The 23,108-nt window shown below is 45.7% G+C and overlaps 1 protein-coding gene across 1 annotated transcript; it reads right to left on the reverse strand.

Annotated features, from left to right (window-relative positions):
* Positions 1–438: 438 nt before the first annotated feature.
* On the reverse strand, positions 439–22,649 carry LOC112107439 (alpha N-terminal protein methyltransferase 1B). The gene is made up of 4 exons (XM_024201134.1): positions 22,496–22,649; positions 17,049–17,224; positions 4,609–4,858; positions 439–713 (listed from the first exon to the last, which is right to left on the reverse strand). Exons 1-4 carry the CDS (start codon positions 22,647–22,649, stop codon positions 439–441), a joined length of 855 nt encoding a protein of 284 aa, XP_024056902.1.
* Between the last annotated feature and the right edge of the window lie 459 nt (positions 22,650–23,108).

A 23,108-nucleotide genomic window follows, 5' to 3' on the forward strand; every position in this document is an offset into this window, starting at 1 on the left:
TTGAATCTTCTAAAGGGGCCCTGATTTCCAGGAATTGCTGAGCATCCATCCTCTGAAAAAAACAGGCTTCATTATGGCATCTCAAATGCGGCACCCAAAATCTGAGACTCTCATGTCACTTTGGAAAGCTTTAGCCTAATTATTTTCTCACAGATGAGTTTTATCCCTTTAACAAAATAGAAATCTCACAGAGAGGAGGCCTATTAGGAGAAGATGTGAAGACGAGGCAGCCTGGTTTTGGGAACAGGGTAGTTCCTGGCATGCCCTGGTTCGGGTGCAGTTACTCTCATGATCATTCGGGGGGGCAGAGCCCTGTAGCTGTAGTAGTAGAGCTACGCTAATAGTGGGATTTTAGCAGACATTTTCTCTTCTTCCTCTCATTGCAAGTCCTGAGCATCAGTCATGTTTCAGGGGCTTCATATCCACACACAACCCCTTTCAGGGTAGGCCAGGGTCCTTTTGCATGGCCAACATCCAGACGGGGACACACTGCTCAGGGAAGCCCTCCTGCCTCTCCTGCTGCAGGATGGTGAGTCCACTTTTCTCAACGAGGCTCTGGAGGATGCTCAGATCTCGGATCACGCTGCTGTCCAATGGGTCCATGATACAGCCTTCCCGGGCCACATTGTCCTTGAGAATGACAATGCCATTATCCTTCAAGCCATTTTGACACCGGATAAGAAACTCCAGGAGATCTTTATCCGTCAGGTATCCTACAGGTGAAGAGACAGAAATGGGTTGTGGTTCACCATTCCAGTGCCATCTGATTGGACTCATCTCAGCTGGATCTTGACTTCATCAGCTTATTTATACTCCACTTATTTGAGGCAAAGTAACTAATAGAAGTGTTTCCCAGGATGAGAGCAGGAGACAGACTCATAGGACACCGGGTTTTCTTCCTTATACCATCACTCTTTTGCTGGTATAAGCTGAATCTACACTAGGAAAGTTTGGTATAGCAATGCCACCAAACCTTTTCTAGTGTAGACGAGGCCTTAGCCTCTCAGATGTTATGGCTTGGGAGCAGGCCGTTGGGTCAACATGTCATTGCAGGTGTTTTTAAAGAGTTAATTGTGCACACGCAAGGGTACACCAAATGCACTGAAATCACCCAACCATCAAGTGTATGAGATGACCTGAAACAGGTCACTTCCCATTCCATAAACATGAATCAATGTGATTAAACCTATTTCATTTTGTTTCATTTAGCAAAACTTCTCATTAAAAGGCTCACAGTCATGCCATGTTCCCATTTAGAATGAAGTGGATCTAGATTCCCTGCCCCATGAGCCACATTGTTCTCCCTACAGCTTTAATTTCTTAACTTTGCTCAGATTTGGGATGGGACATGGTAGCTAGCATGTTAATGTCCCAGGCTTGTGCTTTTGATTTGGCCGTAAGCAGTTAAGGACACCCTTGAATTTGCCATTTTCTTGTTGCACTCAGCTGCCAGTAGGGGCACTTGAAGCTGGACGATCCAAAGAGTTTGACAACCTTACTGCCTCTTTATTTCACACACAGCAGGTATTTGAGAAGCCTGACTCCACGGCTTCTTTTCCTGGCAAGCACGGTTCACTCTACAGCATTTGCAGATAAGATAATAACACCATCACTTGTGTCATAGGTCCAGCTGATAGAGCCATCTATACTTAAGCTAGCGTAAGAGTTTCCATTATAAGATCCTGTTTTCAGTTGCTTCAAACTTTGCCAAACTTAACCATTTGGGTTAAAATAGTCCATGTCATGTGTCTGCCTCATAAAGAATTTTTTTTTTTTTTTAAGTTTCTGCAAAAACGGTTCAGCCGTTTCCAAAACCAAGTTTAGGGGAAAATCTGATTCCCCCCCCCCCCCCCCATGTTTAAAAACATGTACAAATGTTTAGTTACAAAGCTCTAGTGCCCCCATGCTGTGAACCAGAGTCACAGGGTTTTTCATAGATTCATAGAGATTCCAAAGCCACAAGGGACCATTGTGGTCATCTAGTCTGACCTTCTGTATAACCCAGGCCAGAGACCTTCCCCAAAATAATTCCTAGAGCAGATCCATTAGAAAAACATCCAGTCTTGATGTAAAAATGGTCAGTGATGGAGAATCCACCATGACCCTTGGTAAAGCCACACTGCCGCATTGGTGAGGAATCAAACTCAGATCAACTGGTTGGAAGGCAGCTATGTGCTTGACTATACCACCAATTGAACTGGCCCCTTTAATGGAATTCACACCATAGCATGAGCCCCTTTAAGGGAGAGGGCCTCAGTCTTGTGACTAAATAGGTGTGCCCTAGCTAGGGCTGATTAGAGGGCAGGGTAGCACCTGGGGTCAGAAGACATATAAGGAGGCTTGAGAACCAGGGAGGAGAGAGTGACAGGCCAGAAGTAGGGGGTCCTGGGTGGTAGGAACTCCAGAGCCCCAGGGAGTGCTCCTGTGGCCATTGTCCTGTATAAGGAGGGGCAGGGACGAGGGAGAGAACAGAGGCTGAAGGAAGCCAAGGGCCTGCAGAGCAGTAGTGGGGACATTACCTGCCAATCTCTGTGAGTGCTGGGGTGAAGGAAGGCCTAGAGGGCCCTGTGGTTTCAGTCCCATACACAGAGCAAGGAAAGAACCCAGATGGGGTGTAAGCCCTTCCCTAACCCCAGGGTGAGTGGCTGTTGTTTGCATTGTTGCTTTGTTTGAGTCTTTGAACTCCATTAGGGGATGATAGGGACAAGCCCAGGAAATCTCCCCTTAAAGGGAGATTGGGGACTGAGGGAGAAGTGAGTGACAAAAGGCAGTAGAGCCAGAGGTATTTGGAGTTACGATATGGGACTTGCTATATGCCTTTGAGACATGTATAATGATAAATTACTCCATGACGAGGGTGTTCTCAGCCCAAGAGACTGTTGGAGGAGTGTTGGTAGTAGGGTGACTAGAGAGCAAGTGTGAAAAACTGGGACAGGGGGTGGGAGGTAATAGGCGCCTATATAAGAGAAAGCCCCAAATATTGGGACTGTCCCTATATAACCGGGACATCTGGTCACCCTAGTTGGGAAGGAAACTGAGGCCAGGCATCTGCAGGGCACCTTCCTTCCTTGTGAGGGCGCTTGAGGAGGGCCTAGCCTAATACCTCCAGGAACGTGAAATTTGGCAGCTAAATTCTCTGCGGAGTCCATCTGCACCAAGTCTGCTCCATCTTCAGGCAGCTCCTGTTATAGAAACAGAAGCAGCCACAGCAGGGACCTTTGGACATTCTTTCTCTGCCCTGCTCCAATTGGCTGATCCTCCTGCCTCAGTCTCTTCTCTTAGACTTATAGACCCATAGACTTTAAGGTCAGAAGGGACCATTATGATCATCTAATGATTCTAGTCTGACCTCCTGCACAACGCAGGCCACAGAATCTCACCCACCCACTCCTGTAACAAACCCCTAACCTATGTCTGAGTTATTGAAGTCCTCAAATCGTGGTTTAAAGACCTCAAGGTGCAGAGAATCCTCCAGCAAGTGACCCATGCCCCACGCTGCAGAGGAAGGTGAAAAACCTCCAGGGCCTCTGCCAATCTGCCCTGGAGGAAAATTCCTTCCCGACCCCAAATATGGCGATCAGTTAAACCCTGAGCATATGGGCAAGACTCACCAGCCAGCACCCAGGAAAGAATTCTCTGTAGCAATTCAGATCCCACCCCATCTAACATCCTATCACAGACCATTGGGACTAATTACCTGCTAATAATCAAAGATGAATTAATTGCCAAAATTTGGCTATCCCATCATACCATCCCCTCCATAAACTTATCAAGCTTAGTCTTGAAGCCAGATATGTCTTTTGCCCCCACTACTCCCCTTGGAAGACTGTTCCAGAACTTCACTCCTCTAATGGTTAGAAACCTTCGTCTAATTTCAAGTCTAAACTTCCTAATGTCCAGTTTATATCCATTTGTTCTTGTGTCCACATTGGTACTAAGCTTAAATAATTCCTCTCCCTCCCTGATATTTATCCCTCTGATATATTTATAAAGAGCAATCATATCTCCCCTCAGCCTTCTTTTGGTTAGGCTAAACAAGCCAAGCTCTTCTACTCGGCTTCACTCCAAAACAGACCCTCTTGCCATCTCCTCCCAGTGGGGGCCGCGATCGGCCGAACCTGCCGCGTCAGCAGGTAAATAAAGAGGCCCGGCCCGCTAGGGTGCTTACCCTGTCAAGCCGCGTGCCAAACGTTGCCGACCCCTGATCTAATGCATTGTGTTTGTACAGCACCTAGCACAATGGAGCTCCATTTTGCTTGGTCCTTAGGCACTACCATAATAAACATGACGACCAGACTACAATGTGCCATACCCACAGTGACTGAGCATGCTCCTTTCCAGGGCTGCTGGGGTGCAGCAGTATTTTCCTGCAGTTGCTCCTCCTGGCAGCTGGGGACTGCAATGGTGCACTAGAACTGAAAACAAGGAAACTGTATTTCCTGTGTTCTCAATGCCCCACCTCTGCCAGTGCCCATGCCCTGGCAACCTTAATTCAGGCATTTCCTAACTTTTGAGTACCTGACTCTGCAACCTCAACATTCTTTGAACATGTATTTTAATGCAATATATGTATGGTTCATTATATATATAAATTCATGGTGAGCTAACCTGAAACCCACTGTATCCAGATGACATCATATTTTTGGGGGGCTGGAGTGAATTCCTGGAGGCTGTAGCAATAGTACATCTTTACTCTGTCCTTCTTGCCCTGTAAATAGTTCTGGGCCTCAGCCAGGAAATTCTCCATCATATCCACCAGTTCCACACTCTTGAAAACTGGCAAGAGGACATGCTTAGTGACCCGTCCAATCCCAGAACCACAGTCGAGGGCACACTCAGTGCCAGCTTTCCCAGGGCCCTGCGGAGTACAAGAAAATCATTTAAAAGCCAGGAATAGCACCACCAGGAGGATCGCTGGATCACGCCATTAGTCCATCAAATCCACTTTCTTGTCTCCATCACAATTGTATACTTGACACTGAAAAGGAAACGCCTCATTGTGCACATAGTCAGTTTTGCAGTGCTGTACAGAATTTGATGGTAGTGTCAGCACAGATGGAAATTCTCCCCTGTCCCCTGCTGCAATCAGCTTACAGTCTAATGCATGAGCTCTGACTAAGCTTAACATGCAAACCTAGAAATATCATTACCAGACAGAAAATTATCCAGATGATTAACTCTGTGATCCCCAGTGGCAGGGAGTTTCACAGGTGGCCTGCATTTACTGGTCATTAACTTCATGGCATGCCTTTTTGGTTTTGGTCAGTGGGACAGGGTCTTGTACTAAACTCTTAACTTTGAATGGCTCTATCAAGTTCTCCTGTGGGGGCTTGTCTTCATTATAGCACTTTATCATGTTCAGGCATGATTGGGAAGAATCAAGTTAGCTGACAAGATTGGCCACAAATGACCATCAACAGGATATTTACAGTGTTGTTGTAGCTGTGTTAGTCCTAGGATATTACAGAAACAAGGTGGATGAGGTAATATCTTTTATTGGACCAACTTCTGCTGGTGAAAGAGACATGCTTTTGAGTCCTGTGTAACTCAAAAACGTGTCTTTTTCACCAACAGAAGATGGTCCAATAAAATATATTACCTCACCCACCTTGTCCATCAACGGGATAGTAAAATGTTGGAGGGGGACATGTCTCCCTCCAGTCGCTACGCCCCTGCCTTGGGAAAATCACCCAACCTCTCTGGGCTCAGTTTACCCATCTGTAGGTAGCCATATTTGCATACAGCCTAGGAACGCTGGGAGGCCTAATTAAGGAATGTTTAAGTGACAAGTCCCTGACAATAGACTAGAACTTGGGACCACCTAAGTCCCAGACCTGTGCTCATTCCTACAAAGCAGGGAGTCTTTTGCTTGGCACAATGGTGAACATAATGTTTTCACGAGTCCTTAGTCTTCCTAAAACATTCACCCATTTTGTCAAGTCCTTGCAAGTTCAGTTCTCATCTATTCACACCTGCCCATCCACCAAAACTAACCCACCCCACGGTCCTCTGAAGACAGCTAAACCTTAACAGTAGATTTAAGCATACATTTAATCTCTGCAAAACACACTGTGCTTAAACAAATGCAATACAGGCATGGTTGAGTTCTGATCACCCAAAGGATTGAATCATGTGGGGAAAATGTATCTCCCCACCCCCGATACATAGAATTCAAAAATGGACAAATTGATTTTGCTGAACATTTTTTAAAAAACATCATCTCTGTACAGAGATTGGACATGATCAATCTCAGCACCAAAGGTGTGTGTATGAGAAAGTAACAATGATCTGCTGAAAAAGGATTTTTCTAATAGATGTTAGAAAATCTAATTAGATTTTTCTAATAGATTTCTCGCTTAATTATAGCAGCAGCTTCTATTCTAGCTCTTAAGAACCCGCTGTTTTGCTGTAAAACGGGAATTTTAGCAGTGTGCAGGCATTAACTGTGAGACTGGAACTCCTCCAAGCTAATTTATCTTTAAAGAAAACACATTGGAGACAAATGTAAACACCTTCTCCCCTCTCCTATGTAACTCAGTGTTGAAATGAAAGCTAAGGGCCAAGGTCATCCCTGCTGTAACTCCATACCTTTCAAAAAAGATACATCAAGGAAGGATTTGGCTCTATCAGCTTATTAAACAACCTCCTCCAACAAGACTAAGAATAAATCATGTCAGAGGCTTGTATATCATCACTTCTTGGGCCCCCTTTCAATGATTAATTCAGCAGATTATTAAGGTCAAAGGACAGTCCCAAGGACGACATCATGGCTATAAATATACTGGCTGTGCATCTAGTTACATGAGGTAGCTGTAGAATAAACACAGAGGCCTGGAAAGATCTCACCCACAGCCACTCACTCTACTTGTCCTGCTTTGTCCATTTCTGAAGATTAATCTGACCTTGCTTGCAAGAGTGTGTCTCGGTCCTGCACAGGGTAAACCCAAAATTTTCCACAGGAAAAATCCCTGTTTTCCAACCAGTTCTATCATAGCTTTTTACTGATGCATTCATCAGACCAGATCTAATATTTAATAGACTCATAGAAGATTAGGGTTGGAAGGGACCTCAGGAGGTCATCTAGTCCAACCCCCTGCTCAAAGCAGGACCAACACCAACTAAATCATCCCAGCCAGGGTTTTGTCAAGCCGGGCCTTAAAAACTTCAAAGGATGGAGATGCCACCACCTCTCTAGGTACCCATTCCAGTGCTTCACCACCCTCCTAGTGAAATAGTGTTTCCTAATATCCAACCTAAACCTCTCCCACTGCAACTTCAGACCACTGTTCCTTGTTCTGTCATCTGCCACCACTGAGAACAGCCTAGCTCCATCCTCTTTGGAACCCCCCTTCAGGTAGTTGAAGTCTGCTATCAAATCCCCCTCTCACTCTTCTCTTCTGCAGACTAAATAAGCCCAGTTCCCTCAGTCTCTCCTCATAATCATGTGCCCCAGCCTCCTAATCATTTTTGTTGCCTTCCGCTGGACTCTCTCCAATTTGTCCACATCCTTTTTGTAGCGGGAGGCCCAAAACTGGATGCCATACTCCAGATGTGGCCTCACCAGTGTCGAATAGAGGGGAATAATTACTTCCCTCGATCTGCTGGCAATGCTCCTACTAATGCAGCCCGATATGCCATTAGCCTTCTTCTATGCTGACTCATATCCAGCTTCTCGTCCACTGTAATCCCCAGGCCCTATTCTGCCAAACTGCCACTTAGCCAGTCGGTCCCCAGCCTGTAAGGACTTGCTAGTAGGTCACATGGAAATTCACATCAGAGAAGTTAGGGTCACAAAACTCCTTCCTTAGGCTGCCTCTTATCCAGGGTTCCTTGTAAGGGGACTGTCTCGTCCTCTGTAAATGTACCTACTAATCTACATACGATTAGATATTGTCCATGCACCTAGTGAACAGCATGTAAATGAACGTGACAAATGTTCTTTGGCTAATTAAGAATGTCCTTGGCCTGTGGAGAATGCCTGTCCCATGAACTCTTCACTAGCCAAAGAGCATTCGTTATTATTATTCATTTTTGGCTTTTCAGTGCATTATCAAAAAACAAAACATTCTGATTGAAAATGGCACCACACTGCCTCATGGGAGTTGTAGTTTGGATACCTTATGCTCCCATTCTCTGTTAGGCAGACCTGTCTGGCCAGACTTCATCTCCCATGATGCACCATGGCCAGCAGCCCCCTATGAGGCACCCGCTTCCCTCAGCAAGAGGGGAGAAAGTGGTGTATCATGGAAGATGTAATCTGACCTGGAAGGCCTGCCTACAGGGGAGAATGTGAGCATGAACCACTTGAACTACAGTTCCCATGAGGCATTGCAGTTTTTTTCAAACCATTTTTAATCAAAATATTGAAATATTTTGATTTTCAGCTGAAATCATCTGAATTTCGGGTGCCCTGTATTTTAATGAAAAATCAAAATTTTCCACAGAGAGCAGAGACTTTTTAGCAAAAAAAACTTAATTGAGTTGAAAACCCAATTTTCCACTGTCAAACAGTTTTGCCAGACAGACTTTTGACCAGCCCTGTGTTTGGATGGAAAGCACTCTGCTGGTTGGTTCCCTCATGCCATCTCGGCCCCTAAGCTGCTATCCTGTAGGAGATGTACATATTCAAAAGCTCTGGCAAGTAGCAGAATGAGGGGCTCATGGAGCTCCTTAGAGATATGGCAGTGTAAAATGAGTCTTTCTGGGGCATCTCCCTAGTGGGGCTCTGGACTCTTGCCATGCCCAGTTACCACCATGGGGTTACTCCAGTACAAGCCGTACCCTCTTAGTCCTTGTAGTGGGTCCTGCCCTTGTGGGCCCTGCTTGGTTGATGGGTAGGGGGAAAGCAAAGGTTCAACACAAAACAAGCCCTTTCTGAGATCAGTGAAAAGCAGACATGGCAGAGGCACCATCTTACTTCAGAGGTGCCTAGATAGCTGCCTTAGTCTTTACCTATCGGGTTTGTCCCTGAAGTTCACTGGACTCCTTGAAGAGCTGGGGGCGTTTTTGGAGTGAAGGTTCTTCCTGCTGTTTCAGGAGCTACTCCAGCCGCCCCCTTCTCAGGGCTTCCCCCTTGCGGACTGCAGCTTCCTCCTTTTAAAGCTTTCCTGCTTACCATGCATGATTGGCAGGGTTACCTTAGCGCACAGAGCTTCCCAAGCTCCTTCTCTGTTAGTGCAGAGTTTATACAGCCCACCACAGGCAGCCACGGCAGAGGCTTATGGCATCACTGCTCAAGGCCTTGGAGGAGTGGAAAGGAATGCAGAGAAGGGCAGTGGCAGAGAAGGCATTAGAACACAGGAACTTTTCCATTACTGCTTCCTGTCTCAGGGGGGAAGCTGCAGGTGAGGAGGGAGGAACTAGAGTTGGTTAAAAAAAAAAAAAGAAAAAAGTTATTTTTCCACAAAAAAATCATAAAGTTTGTGGTTTTTTTCCAAAATTTGCAATGCAAATTTGTTGACAAACACAAAATTAAAAAGGGAAAATAATTCACTAATCAAAAAAAATTTTGATAAAAATTTTCAGTGTTCAGACACCAAAAACTTTACTGAGAATTGAAAACTTTTACCGCAAAATACTCAATTTCCATTTTGTCATCTAACAATTGGAAAACTTCAACCCAAATGAAAATTTTCCACACCAAAAAAAAATTATTTTGGTCAAAAAGCCATTGTTGGTCAAAAAAACATTCTGATGACAAGACTTCAATCAGCTCTAGGAGTAACAGGATGCAGAGAGAAGGCAGAGGATTGGGGCATGAGAGTATTTGGGTTTGGATTCACTATACACCGAATACTAGGCCAAACTATTTGGCATTCATTGGATAATAAAATAATGACCATGCCCTATCCTTCAGCGTTCAGATCCAACAAATGAGCCAATAACATCATGTAGTGGTTAGTGGCCAGCCCTCCCCATCAATCTCAAAGGGAGGCCACACCCCCTCATTATGTTGTACCTATAAATGCAATGCTCAATAGGGGAAGTAGCAGTCTCAGGGCTCTGGCCCTGGCGCAGGGCAGAGAAGTAAGCAAACGCAGGTCATCCAGCCTAAGGTGGGTAGGTGGTCATCCGAAGGGTGAGTCAGCTGCAAGGGGACCCGGGCCCACCCTACTCCACCGGGTCCCAGCCCAGGGCCCTGACAGTGGCAGAGGGCTCTGCCAGTGGGTCAGCAGGGATTCCATTGTAACACACTGACCTAGACTCTGGCAACACAACTGGACTAATGTCTAGTGTTCCTGAGCTACTGATAGTCCTCCAATGCCTTCCCAAAATTCCCCTTGTATGCCCAGATAGGACATACAAGTTCACCTCCATACTGGAAAAGAGTTCATAGTGGGACTCAGCTTAGTGCAGCAGAAAGAACCATGGGATGTGTCCCCAGAAGTCCTAGCAACAGTCCTACTTAGTGCAATACCGGTGTGGATACAGCAGCTTGAGTGTTATTTTGCAGTGTGGCCACTCTCACTCCAGCTAGACTAACTTGAGAGGAGTCACTTGAATGTAGATAACACAAGTTAACTCTGCAGTGAAGACCACCCCACAGAAAGCCAGTGAACATAAGTGTATGTGACTATGGGTATGTCTACACTTACCATGGATCGATGCTGTGGCAATCGATCCACTGGGGGTCAATTTAGCAGGTCTAATGAAGTCCCGCTAAATCGACCACTGATCGCTCTCCTGTCAACTCTGGTATTCTACCGGAACAAGAAGTGTAAGGTAAGTCAACAGGAGACCTGTCAACCCAGCGCAATGTAGACACCGCAATAAGTCAACCTAAGTTACATTGACTCCAGCTGCGTTATTCACGTAGCTGGAGTTGCGTAATTTAGGTCCACTTAACCCTGTAGTGTAGACCTGCCCTTAGATTCAACTTGCAGGGATCTGAAAAGAATATAAACCTCAGGACTACAATCAACTAAACAGAGGGGATCATATAAACTACATCAGAACTAGCAAACCCTGCAAGATTCCATCTCATTGGATCTTGGGCATTCAGGGTATCTCTGCATCATGTTCTGTGAGTACAGTATGCCAGACAGACCTGGCTAAAAACAGAAACAAAAACTCTATCTCTAGGTATTTTGTATCTGTCATCATACCTGATGCACAGAATATGATTTCTCTCTTTGATCTAGCTAGAGTAGCACTGTACCAACTAGTTTCTTGAGTATGTACCCAGGGCCCTGGGTGGGGATAGTCCATGCAGCTGACCATGCTGCTATGGCTTCATTGCTATTGTTACTTGAGCTATCTAGATCCATCTCTAGTTGTGCTGCAGTCACATCTCTAACTGCAGTGTCGACATACCCACAGTGAGCCGAAAAACACAAACAGCATATGGAAGCAGGGAGGGTAAGATTCTGAAAAATCTGGTTTGGTTTCAGAATACAACAATTCTGTGACAGAATCAAGACTCCCCGTGAGAAATTCTGCAGATTGTTGAAGCACCAGGAATTTTCACTAGACAAACAATGGGAGTAAGAACATGATATAAATTTACTGCTCAGAAATGTGTGAATCCACATGTTGTCCAGGAAGGGTGACACAGGTTTATGCACTGCTTGAGTTCTACTTAAGTCCTTTCTGGAGGACGTAAGTGATGCAGAAGCCTGAGGTGACCTCTGTGCACATGGGTAAATTTCATTCAGAACAAACGCATTTTGTCAAAGTGTTTAGCCCCTTTAAAAGAAAAAGCAAGTAATGTCAGCACTTTACTTTTTCCAAGCATTGTATGGACTTTGACTAATTTGTTCCCATGACACCCCTGAGAGGTCGAAAGTAAATGCTGTTAGTTTCATGTTACACAGAGACACAGTGCTCCAACTAATCCCTTGACTCCAACAGGTTGCCTAGGGCAGTGGTTTTTGACCTTTTTTCATTTGCGGATCCCTAAAAAATTTTGAATGGAGGTGCGGACCCCTTTGGAAATCTTAGACATAGCCCTGGTCCACACTACGAGTTTAGGTCGAATTTAGTAGCGTTAGATCAATTTAACCCTGCACCCGTCAACACGACGAAGCCATTTTTGTCGACTTAAAGGGATCTTAAAATCAGTTTCTGTACTCCTCCCCGACGAGGGGATTAGCACTGAAATCGACATCGCCGGGTCGAATTTGGGGTAGTGTGGACGCAATTCGACGGCATTGGCCTCCAGGAGCTATCCCAAAGTGCTCCATTGAGACCGCTCTGGACAGCACTCTCAACTCAGATACACTGGCCAGGTAGACAGGAAAAGCCCCGGGAACTTTTGAATTTCATTTCCTGTTTGGCCAGCGTGGCAAGCTGATCAGCACAAGTGACTATGGAGTCCCAGAATTGCAAAAGAGCTCCAGCATGGAGGTACTGGATGGGAAGTACTGGATCTGATCGCTGTATGGGGAGAAGAATCCTCGCAGCAGGCAAGCACACAGCAGGCAAGCGGAGAATCCCTTCTCCCCAGCAGCCAGGAACTGTTCATCACCCTGGAGCTAATACCCTCCCAACCCTGCCAAAGCGGGCTCCCGGACCATGAAGCCGGAGAAGGCACCTCTGGTGAGTGTACCTTTGTAAATATAATACAGGGTTTAAAAGCAAGCATGTTTAATGTTTAATTTTCCCTGAAGGCTTGGGATGCATTCGTGGCCAGTATAGCTACTGGAAAAGTCTGTTAACGTGTCTGGGGATGGAGTGGAAATCCTCCAGGGACATCTCCATGAAGCTCTCGTGGAGGTACTCTGAAAGGCTTTGCCATGTGGTGGGTGGAGGCCCGTTCATGCTGAGCTGTTCGCGTTTGGCTGAGAGGGATCTTCCCTGATACTAGCCACGCAGTGGGGGCGGGGGACGGGTGAAGCACATGTGCTATATAATGTGAATCGCTTGATTCAGTGTGAAATAGTCTTCCCTTTGTTCTCTAAAATGTATCTTTTTAAATACTATTCTCCCTTTTTTTCCTCCCGCAGCTGCAAATGTTTCTACGCTCCCCCTATCATCTCCGTCCCAGAGGCTAATGAGCCTAATGTGGGAGCAAACCGACATGCTCAGGCATCTGGTGGAGCTGCAGGAAAGGCAGCAGGAGCACAGACCGCCGCTGCAGCCCCTGTATAACCGCCTGCCCTCCTCCCCAAGTTCCATATCCTCCTCACCCAGACGCCCAAGAACACGGGGGAGGGAGGCTATGGGCACCCAGCCACTCCACCCCAGAGGATTGCCCAAGCAACAGAAGGCTGGCATTCAATAAGTTTTGAACTGTAGTGTGGCATTGTCCTCCCCTCATCCATCACCCCACCCAGTGCTTCCCTCCTCACCCGCCCCTCCCAGGCTACCTTGCGAGTTTTCTCCCTATTTGTGTGATGAATTAATAAAGAATGCATGATTTTGAAACAATAATGACTTTATTGCCTCTGAAAGCGGTGATCGAAGGGGGGAGGTTGGTTGGCTTACAGGGAAGTACAGTCAACCAAGGGGGCGGGTTTTCATCAAGGAGAAACAAACAGAACTATCACCCCGTAATTGGCCGCCAGGCGATTTGCCTCAACCTTCCACCCTGCCATAAACGTCTTCCCCTTACTCTCACAGATATTATGGAGCACACAGCAAGCAGCAATAACAATGTGAATATTGGTTTCGCTGTGGTCTAACCTAGTCAGTAAACTGCGCCAGCGAGCTTTTAAACGTCCAAATGCACATTCTACCACCATTCTGCACTTGCTCAGCCTATAGTTGAACTGCTCCTTACTACTGTCCAGGGTGCCTGTGTATGGCTTCATGAGCCATGGCATTAAGGGGTAGGCTGGGTCCCCAAGGATAACTATAGGCATTTCAACATCCCCAACGGTAATTCAACTGTGAGGGCTGCTCTCATCTTGGTATTCTGGTGCTTCAGGGCAGGGGAAAGCAAGTCACAAAGTTCCATGAAAGTGCCCTTACGCATGCAAAAGTTTTGCAGCCACTGGGAGTCATCCCAGACCTGCAACACTATGCGGTCCCACCAGTCTGTGCTTGTTTCCCGGGCCCAGAATCGGCGTTCCATGGCATGAACCTGCCCCATTACCACCATGATGTCCAAATTGCTAGGCTTTGAGAGAAGTCCGTATCCATGTCCTCATCACTATCGTGATCACGCTGTCATCCCCTCCTCACCTGATTTTGCAGGCTCTGCACATACTGCAGGATAATGCGTGAGGTGTTTACAACACTCACAACAGCAGCGGTGAGCTGAGCGGGCTCCATGCTTGCTGTGGTATGGCGTCTGCAGGAGAGCAGAAGAGCAGAGTTGCAGCGGAAGCGGTGGATGACGACAGTTAGCATAGCGCACATTTCCTGATGAAGAACATACGTTCCCGGGAGCCCATGACAGACAACCTAGAGAAATTCACTATCAAGACAAGAGTAGGAGAGCAGAGTTGCCGCGGAAGTGGTGGATGACGACGGGATGCCACGAGAATAGATATTTATAAAGAATGACGAGAGAACCTGTGAGGTGGATTCATGGCACCAGGAGAGCAGGAGAGCAGAGTTGCAGCGAAAGCAGTGGTTGGATGATGACGTTAGCAGTCCTACTGCACCGTCTGCTGAAAGCAGTATGGCGCTGACACGGAAAAAAGGTGCAAAACGATTGTCTGCCATTGCTTTCACAGAGGGAGGGGCAACTGACGACATGTACCCAAAACCACCCGCGACAATGTTTTTGCCCCATCAGGCATTGGGAGCTCAACCCAGAATTCCAATGGGCAGCGGAAACTGTGGGAACTGTAGGATAGCTACCCGCAGTGCAACGCTCCGAAAATCGACGCTAGCCATGGTACTGTGGACACACACCACCGACTTAATACGCTTAGTAGGACACACACAATCAACTGTATAAAATCGCTTCCTAAAAATCGACTTCTATAAATTCGACCTAATTTCGTAGTGTAGACATACCCATAGTCTTCAGACCCTCAGGGGTCCACGGACCATAGATTGAAAACCACTGGCCTAGGGTGTAGCAAAGGGCAGAATTTGGCCTAGGGAGGTCACATAGCAAGTCACTGGCACAGCTGAAGTTTAAATGCAGGGGTTCTTGGCTCCCAGATCTGTGAGCAGTAAATTGGAGCGCATGGCCTCTCAGACAAAGTATGATGCTACCTTCAGTGCAAAGCAGCAGAGAATTTTAAAGTACAAGGGAGTAAAGTAATTGTTAGTCATCAGATTTTATGCTGATCAGAGATGGAGCAAACCCACTGCAACACTACCCAGCATGAGAAGACTGAAGTGAAAAATTATTTTGCTGCTTTCGATTGCAATTTTATGACCATTGGTTAGACATTTATTTAATATGAAGTGAGCACATCTAACAATATAAGTGTAGTGTGGTCTAGTGACTTGGCCAGTGGTCTGGGCATCAGGAGACTTGGGTTTGATTCCTGGTTCTGGTACTGATTTCCTCTGTGACCTTGGGCAAATTGCTTCCTCCCATCCTTTGCCTCTTTAGGGTAGGGACTATTATGTGTTTGTACAGGTCCTGACCTCTAGGTGCTAGTATACTACTACTACTAATTAATAATTAATTATTATGATTACTAATACAGATTTACTAGTTCAGGCAATTCTATTGCACTGACATATTCCCCCAGTAGTTTCTATTGGATACAATATTCTTTCTCACTTCCTGCCCTACATTGCTATGTAGTGTTGTTCTGTGTTGTTAAACTACCACCACTTTCCATCCCAATATATTTAAACCTGATAAAGAAACATATTTCTTTATAGAAAGCCTAATTAACTCATGGAACTCATTGCCACGAGATATCACTGAGGCCGAAAGCTTAGCAGGTTGCACAAACATTTAAGACATTAGTATGAATAATGAACACATCCCCAGCGAGGCGCTTTGGAAAATCTCCCTTGACACCCATCTGCATCATTGGGCACCTACATATCTTTAAAAATCTGTCCCTAAGTGACTGAGGTTAGGAAAAAAATTTCTCTATGGGCAGCTTATTCCGTGTTTGCCTAATAGAGGGTGGGATGCGGCACACCCCTATCCCAATCAGGAAACCACTAACGAGCTCCTCTGGGCTCAACCAGTACTAAATAGGTGCACCTGCAGAGCCTGTGCCATGTGTAGGAAATGAGCTTAAAAGGGAGAGTCTGTCACTGGAAAGAGGGGTAACCAGAGGACGGTGGCTGGGCCTCAGAGGCAGCAATGCTTGCAACAGAGCTGCTAGGAGGAAGATGGCTTGCAAACCTCTGCCACACGCAAGGGCCCTCCAGACCAGGTACAAGCCCACTACAACAGGGAGGGGTTGGAGATAAGCCCTGACCTAGGGTCTAACTGTACTTAACCTTCATGGACAAGCCAGACCTCTATAGACTCATAGACTTTAAGGTCAGAATGGACCATCATGATCATCTAGTCTGGCCTCCTGCACATTGAAGGCCACAGAACTTCACCCACCCACTCCTGTAACAGACCCCTAACTTCTGGCTGAGTTACGAAGTCCTCAAATCATAGTTTAAAGACCTCAAGTTACAGAGAATCCACCATTTACATTAGTTTAAACCTGCAAGTAGCCTATGCCCCATGCTGGAGAAACTCTTTTGAATGACTCAGACAGCGAGCGCCCCTGTAATTGGAAAGACTTTTAAGAGGGAAGCGTCTCTGAAAAAGCCCTGGCCCTAAAAAGGCCCAGCCTATCACATGGGATATCTCACAACTTCTTCAGAAACATTTAGAAACAGGCTCTGAGAGAGGCAGGGTAGGGGCTAGCTGGAGTATTAGTCTGGTTTGGTATATCATGTCCTACTTCACTGATCAGACTAGGTCTGACCTTGTAGCATTTACACAGGTGAAACTCCCACTGAAGCCAGTGAGAATTTTGCCTATGTATGGCCCCAATCCTACAAATAGAACCACCCCTTAACCTCCGTGGAACTCTGGGGTTCTGTGCAAGTGCTTGGGTCCACCTGCATGGTGTGGTTTGCAGGATCAGGACCTAAGAATTGAAGAAGGACTGGGCACGATGCATGTGAATTATGACACGAGCCCTGCTTCTTGCCGAAGATGGGAGCGGACGACTTACCCCAATAAACTTCCTAAGAAATTCCCTGGAGGATTCAATGTCCGTACTGGACAGCTCAATGTAATCTCCCATCATGCCCTCTTCTGTCGCTGGCACCTCCCGATAGAAATGTTTGGCTCTGGCATAGAACTGCATCTCGCCATTGATCACTTCGCTCGTTAAAGCATAAAGTTTCACTGCAAACAGAAAGTATATTATTTATTTATAATGGGATACTCCATGGTCTGATTGGGTGTCTTATTGGATTGTGTGTGTGTGTGTGTGTGTGTGTGTGTGCACGCGTAAGATCTTTGAATGTGGGAATAAACCAAGAATTTGCAAAATTCTCTTCCTAATTAAAAAGGATGATTAATTCTGGACTGGCTCTGGCAAGGTGCTGAGATCCATCAACTCACATTAAAGTCAATGGGAACTGAGGCCGCTCAGCACCTTCCAAGGTCAGGCCCCTTGTGTAAATACATCCCTACCTTCCCAGATGGCTCCATGTTAACTCAAAATCGTAGATTTCAGACTTGAGAGCAAAGACGCATGCAAATTAGAGCCACAGAAGCTGTTTGCTACACAGCAAAACCGTGGGTTGCATTAACAGTTTTAGACTATGGGTATGTCTACACGGCAATCAAAAGGATGACTGCGCACATATGGACCTACCTGAGCTAGCTTTGATCTAGCTAGCTTGAATAACAATAGCATAGAAGTCCCAGCAGTATGAGCCAGCTGCTCAAGTACATACCCAGGTTGTACAACCCGTGCTGCTGCAGTTTCACTTCTATTGTTATTTGAGCTGCTTCGATCAAAGCTAGCTCTGGTATGGCTACACGTGCTGCAGTCACACCTCTGATTGCAGTGTACAGGTACCCCGAGATGAGGCTAATTGGTTTGTAGAGTCCAAGGCCCAGCACCTTGTGTAGTTGATTATAAGTGTGCAAAGTGTGTGCCAAGCAGGAGTAAAACGGTCCCACCAGTGTGACTGAGTGAAGAATTCTATGACTTTCTGTAATATTTTCTTCCTGCTTGGCACCAGTGGAGTTAATTGCAAGGTCCGGTCCTAAATGACTATATACGGTGCAAGGTGGTAGCGCATCAGTCCCTAAATCTTCATCTGCCACAGATCAAAAAGGAGGAGGGATATGTAATTGATGAGGGTGACACAATAGGTGCCAGAGTTTGGAGTTTCTATTTTCATTGTTTAGTTTTTAAATGTTTGGGCTCTATATTACTATCACATGGTCTGCTGGTGACCAGGAATAGTAGATTCGCAGCTGTCTAAGACATATGAATTCTCAACTTGATATTTGATACTTTTCCCTTTTTCTTTCATTAACTGAGATCTGTCCTAAATGTTCTGGGTTTTTCGTCCTTACCCTTTTTAAGTATTTGTAGGCACTTACAATCTAAGTAAAAGACAACCGATAGATACAGACAGACAGATAGGAAGTATAAGGAAACAATGAGACAACATTGGTCAGCATGCGAGACAGTGGTCTCTACCTAAGTGTTGTCAAGTTGTTGGTTTTTTGTAGGCATCAATGCAAAGGAGAGTTTTGAGGCGGGCTTTGAAAGCGGATAATGTAGCTTTTCCTTGCATGAAAAAGAGCTGTTCCCAAACATTCCTGTGAATGAAGACCCAATCACATGACTGCCTGTGAATAGCAAGTAACAAGGAGGTAGGGATGAAGCTAATGCTGGTGTGGATTTGCAACAAGTACTCGTGAGCAGTGCAGTATGTGGCCAGTCTTACCATAGGTCGTGCATCTCCAATACACGTGCAGCACTGGAAGTGAGCAAGTGCCAAATGTCCGTCTGTTTAGGTACCTTCAGCCACAATGTAAACACAGACCTCCCTGTAGACTAAATAAATAAAATGATAGGAAAGGAATGCAGTTTATGTAGCTTGCAACTCTTATGATTTTGTCTTCGGTGTACTGCACTTTTACATTTCTAAGGAGTCATTGACTGTAATTATTGCCTGGTCTCTGAACAGGCGAGTGAGACTGCACTGTGGAAGACCAGAGTAGGCCACAATTCATGAATGAGCATGGACTGTATTTACTGAAGGCAAGGAGCTCAGTGGGGAATAAGTGTGTGCTTGCCCATCCTGAGCACCAGAATGACATCCTGGAGGCAAATGAGGGAGGGGCAAAGGAAGTAAAATAGAGAATAATTACCACCAAAGACCACTAGGAGCAAAATAGTGCTATTGGATTACGTATACGCAGCATGCCAGGGATATCCTTTATCCAACAAAAGCAGCATTACCAGCCCCTCTTGTCATCACCTGCTTAAGCCGACTGCTGAGCGGATACTATTAAAGCTTTAATCCATTACACATTTATGTTATGCCTTAGAAATTTATACCACAGGTGAGTGCTGAGTCCAGCAAGGGTCAAACCCGGGTTTGACACACTACACTGGTTATTTTCCATACTCCAAAGAAACATTTCACTAAAGGAAGAAAAAACAAGGGAGCAGCAGCTGATCCCCTGCAAATCTTGACCATGGTGATTGTCAGACCCTGGGAAATAGAAGGATCCACTGGCTGTTATCCTTTCCTCCAGGGACTGTTGCCCTTCTACCCATGTATCCCCTTTCTCTGTATACTGCAGCCACTGTTGATGAGGCTAGTGGAACTGAGGCCCGGGATGCTGGCTTTACAAGATCTCACTTAAGAGAGTCCATTGATGATTTCTAGAACAATTTTATTGGGCTTGTCAAGAGATGGAGTTTCACATTCTCCTGATGGATGGAAAGGAGAGGAATGAACGTGCAGCTTGTGCTTCAGGGCTGGGGTTTGTGTGAAAGGGGCAGCACATATTACTGTTATTCAGAGCAGTAACACTCAAAGTGTGACCCCAATGAAAGGGATCACATGGGAGTGACATGCTGCTCAGGATCTTAGATCTTTGGAGTCTGGCCCTGAATTTCTCATGGACCCTTAGCTACACACCACCTTCTGGCTTCCCCTCTCCACTGGCACCACCTCCCAGAGGGGCGCAGTTCATGTTTTTGCCCACTCATCAAGCCAACCAGGAGTTGTGTCAGATACATTCACATCGTGACTCCCATTGCAGCTAAACATGAGAGAGACCAAATCTGGCAATGCCCACTGAGACCACAATAGAAGACGCAGACATAGATCTCAACATAAACTTCTCAGCCAAAGATGGCACTAAAAATTGTCCGTTTCAATGTGGAGGAGTTCTCTGCGAAGAAGACTGACATGCTATCTGGCATGAAAAGAGATGTTGTGTGCTTGCAGCTGACAGACGGCAAGGCAACAGCACCAAACACTCCTGGCATGCATATAGCTGTGAACATCAAAAGCAACATTTATGGTGGCACAATACTTTTACATGACAAAAGACTGGTGGAAAAACACTGCTGTGAAGCACCACGGTACAACAACACTTATCAGGGCAGCAATTTCTGTTTACAAACCACCACGTGAACAGTTTGCATGGCCAACTGACCTTCCACTGCTGTAAAATCATGTCTTGTCACAGGCGATTTCAACAGTCACAAAACCATCTGGGGATTCCCCAACAAAGGGGAAGAAGTTGAGAAGGGGGCAGCAACTAACAAGTTGACCTTGCTCTACGACTTCAAGGACAAATGTGCCTTCCAAAGCACTGGATGGAACAAGGGGTACTATCCCAATCTAGCTTTTGAGACCTCTGAAAATGCCGGCAACTTCAGAAGGGAGGTTATGGCAATAATAGACCAGCGCAAGTGACATTAGAGGCTGCAGTGCAACCCAGGAAAACAAAGCACCTGCCAAGATTCTACTTCAGAAAAGCTTCCTGGGAAGGCTTCACCTTTGAACTGAGCACTATGTTCACTGTGGCGAACTTGTCTCTCTGGTGTGAAAGAGTGCCCAAAAGTACATCCCTAGGGGATGTTGGACATTACGTACACCCGGGCTTTCAGAACAGGCAAGCCGACAATATAAGAGAGATTCAGAATTTTTTGACCTGGATCCATTCAGTGAAGAAACCAGTGAGCTTATGAGAGAGATTGGAAATGAGCAGCACAACCGCTGAAGGGAGCTGATTGAAACAATAGCAAAAAAAAGAATGGGCCAACCAAGCTGCACACCAACTCATCCCAACTGACAAACCAACCCACAAAGCAAAGTATAAAGCTAAACAAATCAAGCAGGAACTTTGCTAACTCCTCAGACAACAAAGTCCACAATGAGCAGCTCAACACAGAGGAGTTGACCACAGCCATGAAAACCCTGAAAAGTGGAAAGGCAGCTAGTCTCGATGGTATAGCTAATGAATCATTGCTACACTTTGGGACAAGAGCACAGAATGACTAGGGTGAAGAGAATTTATCTTCTATGGGACACTTCAGATGGTTGCACATTTTGTTTGTCTTTTTAGCAGCTCTATAGAAATAGTGCAAAACACAACTGCTTCCACTCTATAAGAGACCTATAAATGCCTCGATCTCTAACAGAATTCCCACTGGTGTCAAAGGCAGGTGCACATGTTCAGTGAAGGTGATCTGTTGCCTGTGAATGTGGAGGAAACCCTCAAGAACGAATGCCCTGCCGATAAGATAAACAAGATGTCACCTAAAAGGCTCTTTCCCTCGCTAACTGATGTGATTCTAACATTCAGTGTAGCTTGCAGTATGCAGCTGACAAAGTGACCATCTTAAAATAATACAGCCCTAAGTCAAAACCAGGCTTCTTTTTGATTGTCATCAGGACAATTGTGGCTTTTGGGAATTGAAGTAGGACATCCTAAAACTTACATATTTGGGGCCAGACATTTCAGTAGAGCTCAGATCCTATTTCAGCACTATTTCCTAAAAAAGTGGCTCAGCACTTGGCATTCAGCAGCTCCTGTTGAAAATCTGGCCATAAATTAACCCTTCCTTCCAGAAGTACTTTGAAACCAAATAAATAATTGGATTGGGTGAATTGTGGGAGAGCATTGTTTCGCAAGCACCTTTCCACCCTGCAAAGCAAGACTTGGATCAAAGATATGGACATCTGGAAAGATAACAAATATGGACATTTGACAGCCAGAAAACAAAGCATGTCTGCTCCAGTTTCTCTCTCTCTCTCTCTCTCTCTCTCTCTCTCTCTTTCACACTCACACACAATGCAGCTTTTCATCCTTAAACTCCCAACACATTTTTTATTTTAACTGTGACTGGGGAAAAAATAGCATTAACCGCATCTGCAAGGAAAGTAGATCTCATCTGCCAATTCACCTATTTCTGTGATGCTTACCATTGTGGCACCAAGATACAATAAACTGTGATGCCAGATCAGTGGTAGCTGAAGGATAGAACAGACTGGCTTGTATAGCACCTTATCATCTGTGCTAGGGTTTCGCAGAGCTATTTATCATTATTATCAATTTATTTGTATTCTGGCAGCTCGCACAATGCATTAGGCACTGTCCACAGACAGACACACACAGATAACTCACCGAGGGGAAGCCGCTCCAGCAGGTAGAGGTAACTCTGAAAGAAATCTGTTCGTATGGCCTTGTGCAGGATAAAAGACATGCTGTGTCGACAGAGCTCCTCGTCCGTCTTGCGCCAGCGTGACTTAAAAGCTAAATGGACTCCCTTACCATCCATGGTGATGATGGTTTATGGGATGGGGAGAGGGAATTGCTTGGATTGTGCTCTGAGTGGGACCTGTGCTTTCCAAGAGGCTGAGAGTGTGATTTAAACCGGGGCAGTCCTCTGTCATTCTATATTGGAGGGAGGGGGAGTGTCTGGGAATGGAGCGAGGAGAAGTGCTGGCTCTTAGCACTTGCTCAGAATAATCTCTCCAGTGTCACACTCCTAAACTAGCAGCTGCTGGAAAGTGCTAAAAACCCAAACGGGATATTGCTTAGCCAGGGTAAAAGTATATGTGCTCCCAGAGGGATCGCTCTAATTTGATTAGTTTTTAAAATCTCTTTAGCTTCTACTTCAAAGGACCATGGCTGTTGTGCAGTGGCTCCCTCTCCCTCTTTGGCATATCGGAGGGTAATTTTTGTTTTTCAGGCGCCGGGTCACCTCCAAGCCACGTTTGCTATTCATTCCCCTGAG

The sequence above is a fragment of the Terrapene carolina genome, unplaced genomic scaffold (genome assembly GCF_002925995.2).
Source record: "Terrapene carolina triunguis isolate 2854851 unplaced genomic scaffold, T_m_triunguis-2.0 Scaffold210, whole genome shotgun sequence".
Classification (NCBI taxonomy): Eukaryota; Metazoa; Chordata; order Testudines; family Emydidae; genus Terrapene; species Terrapene triunguis.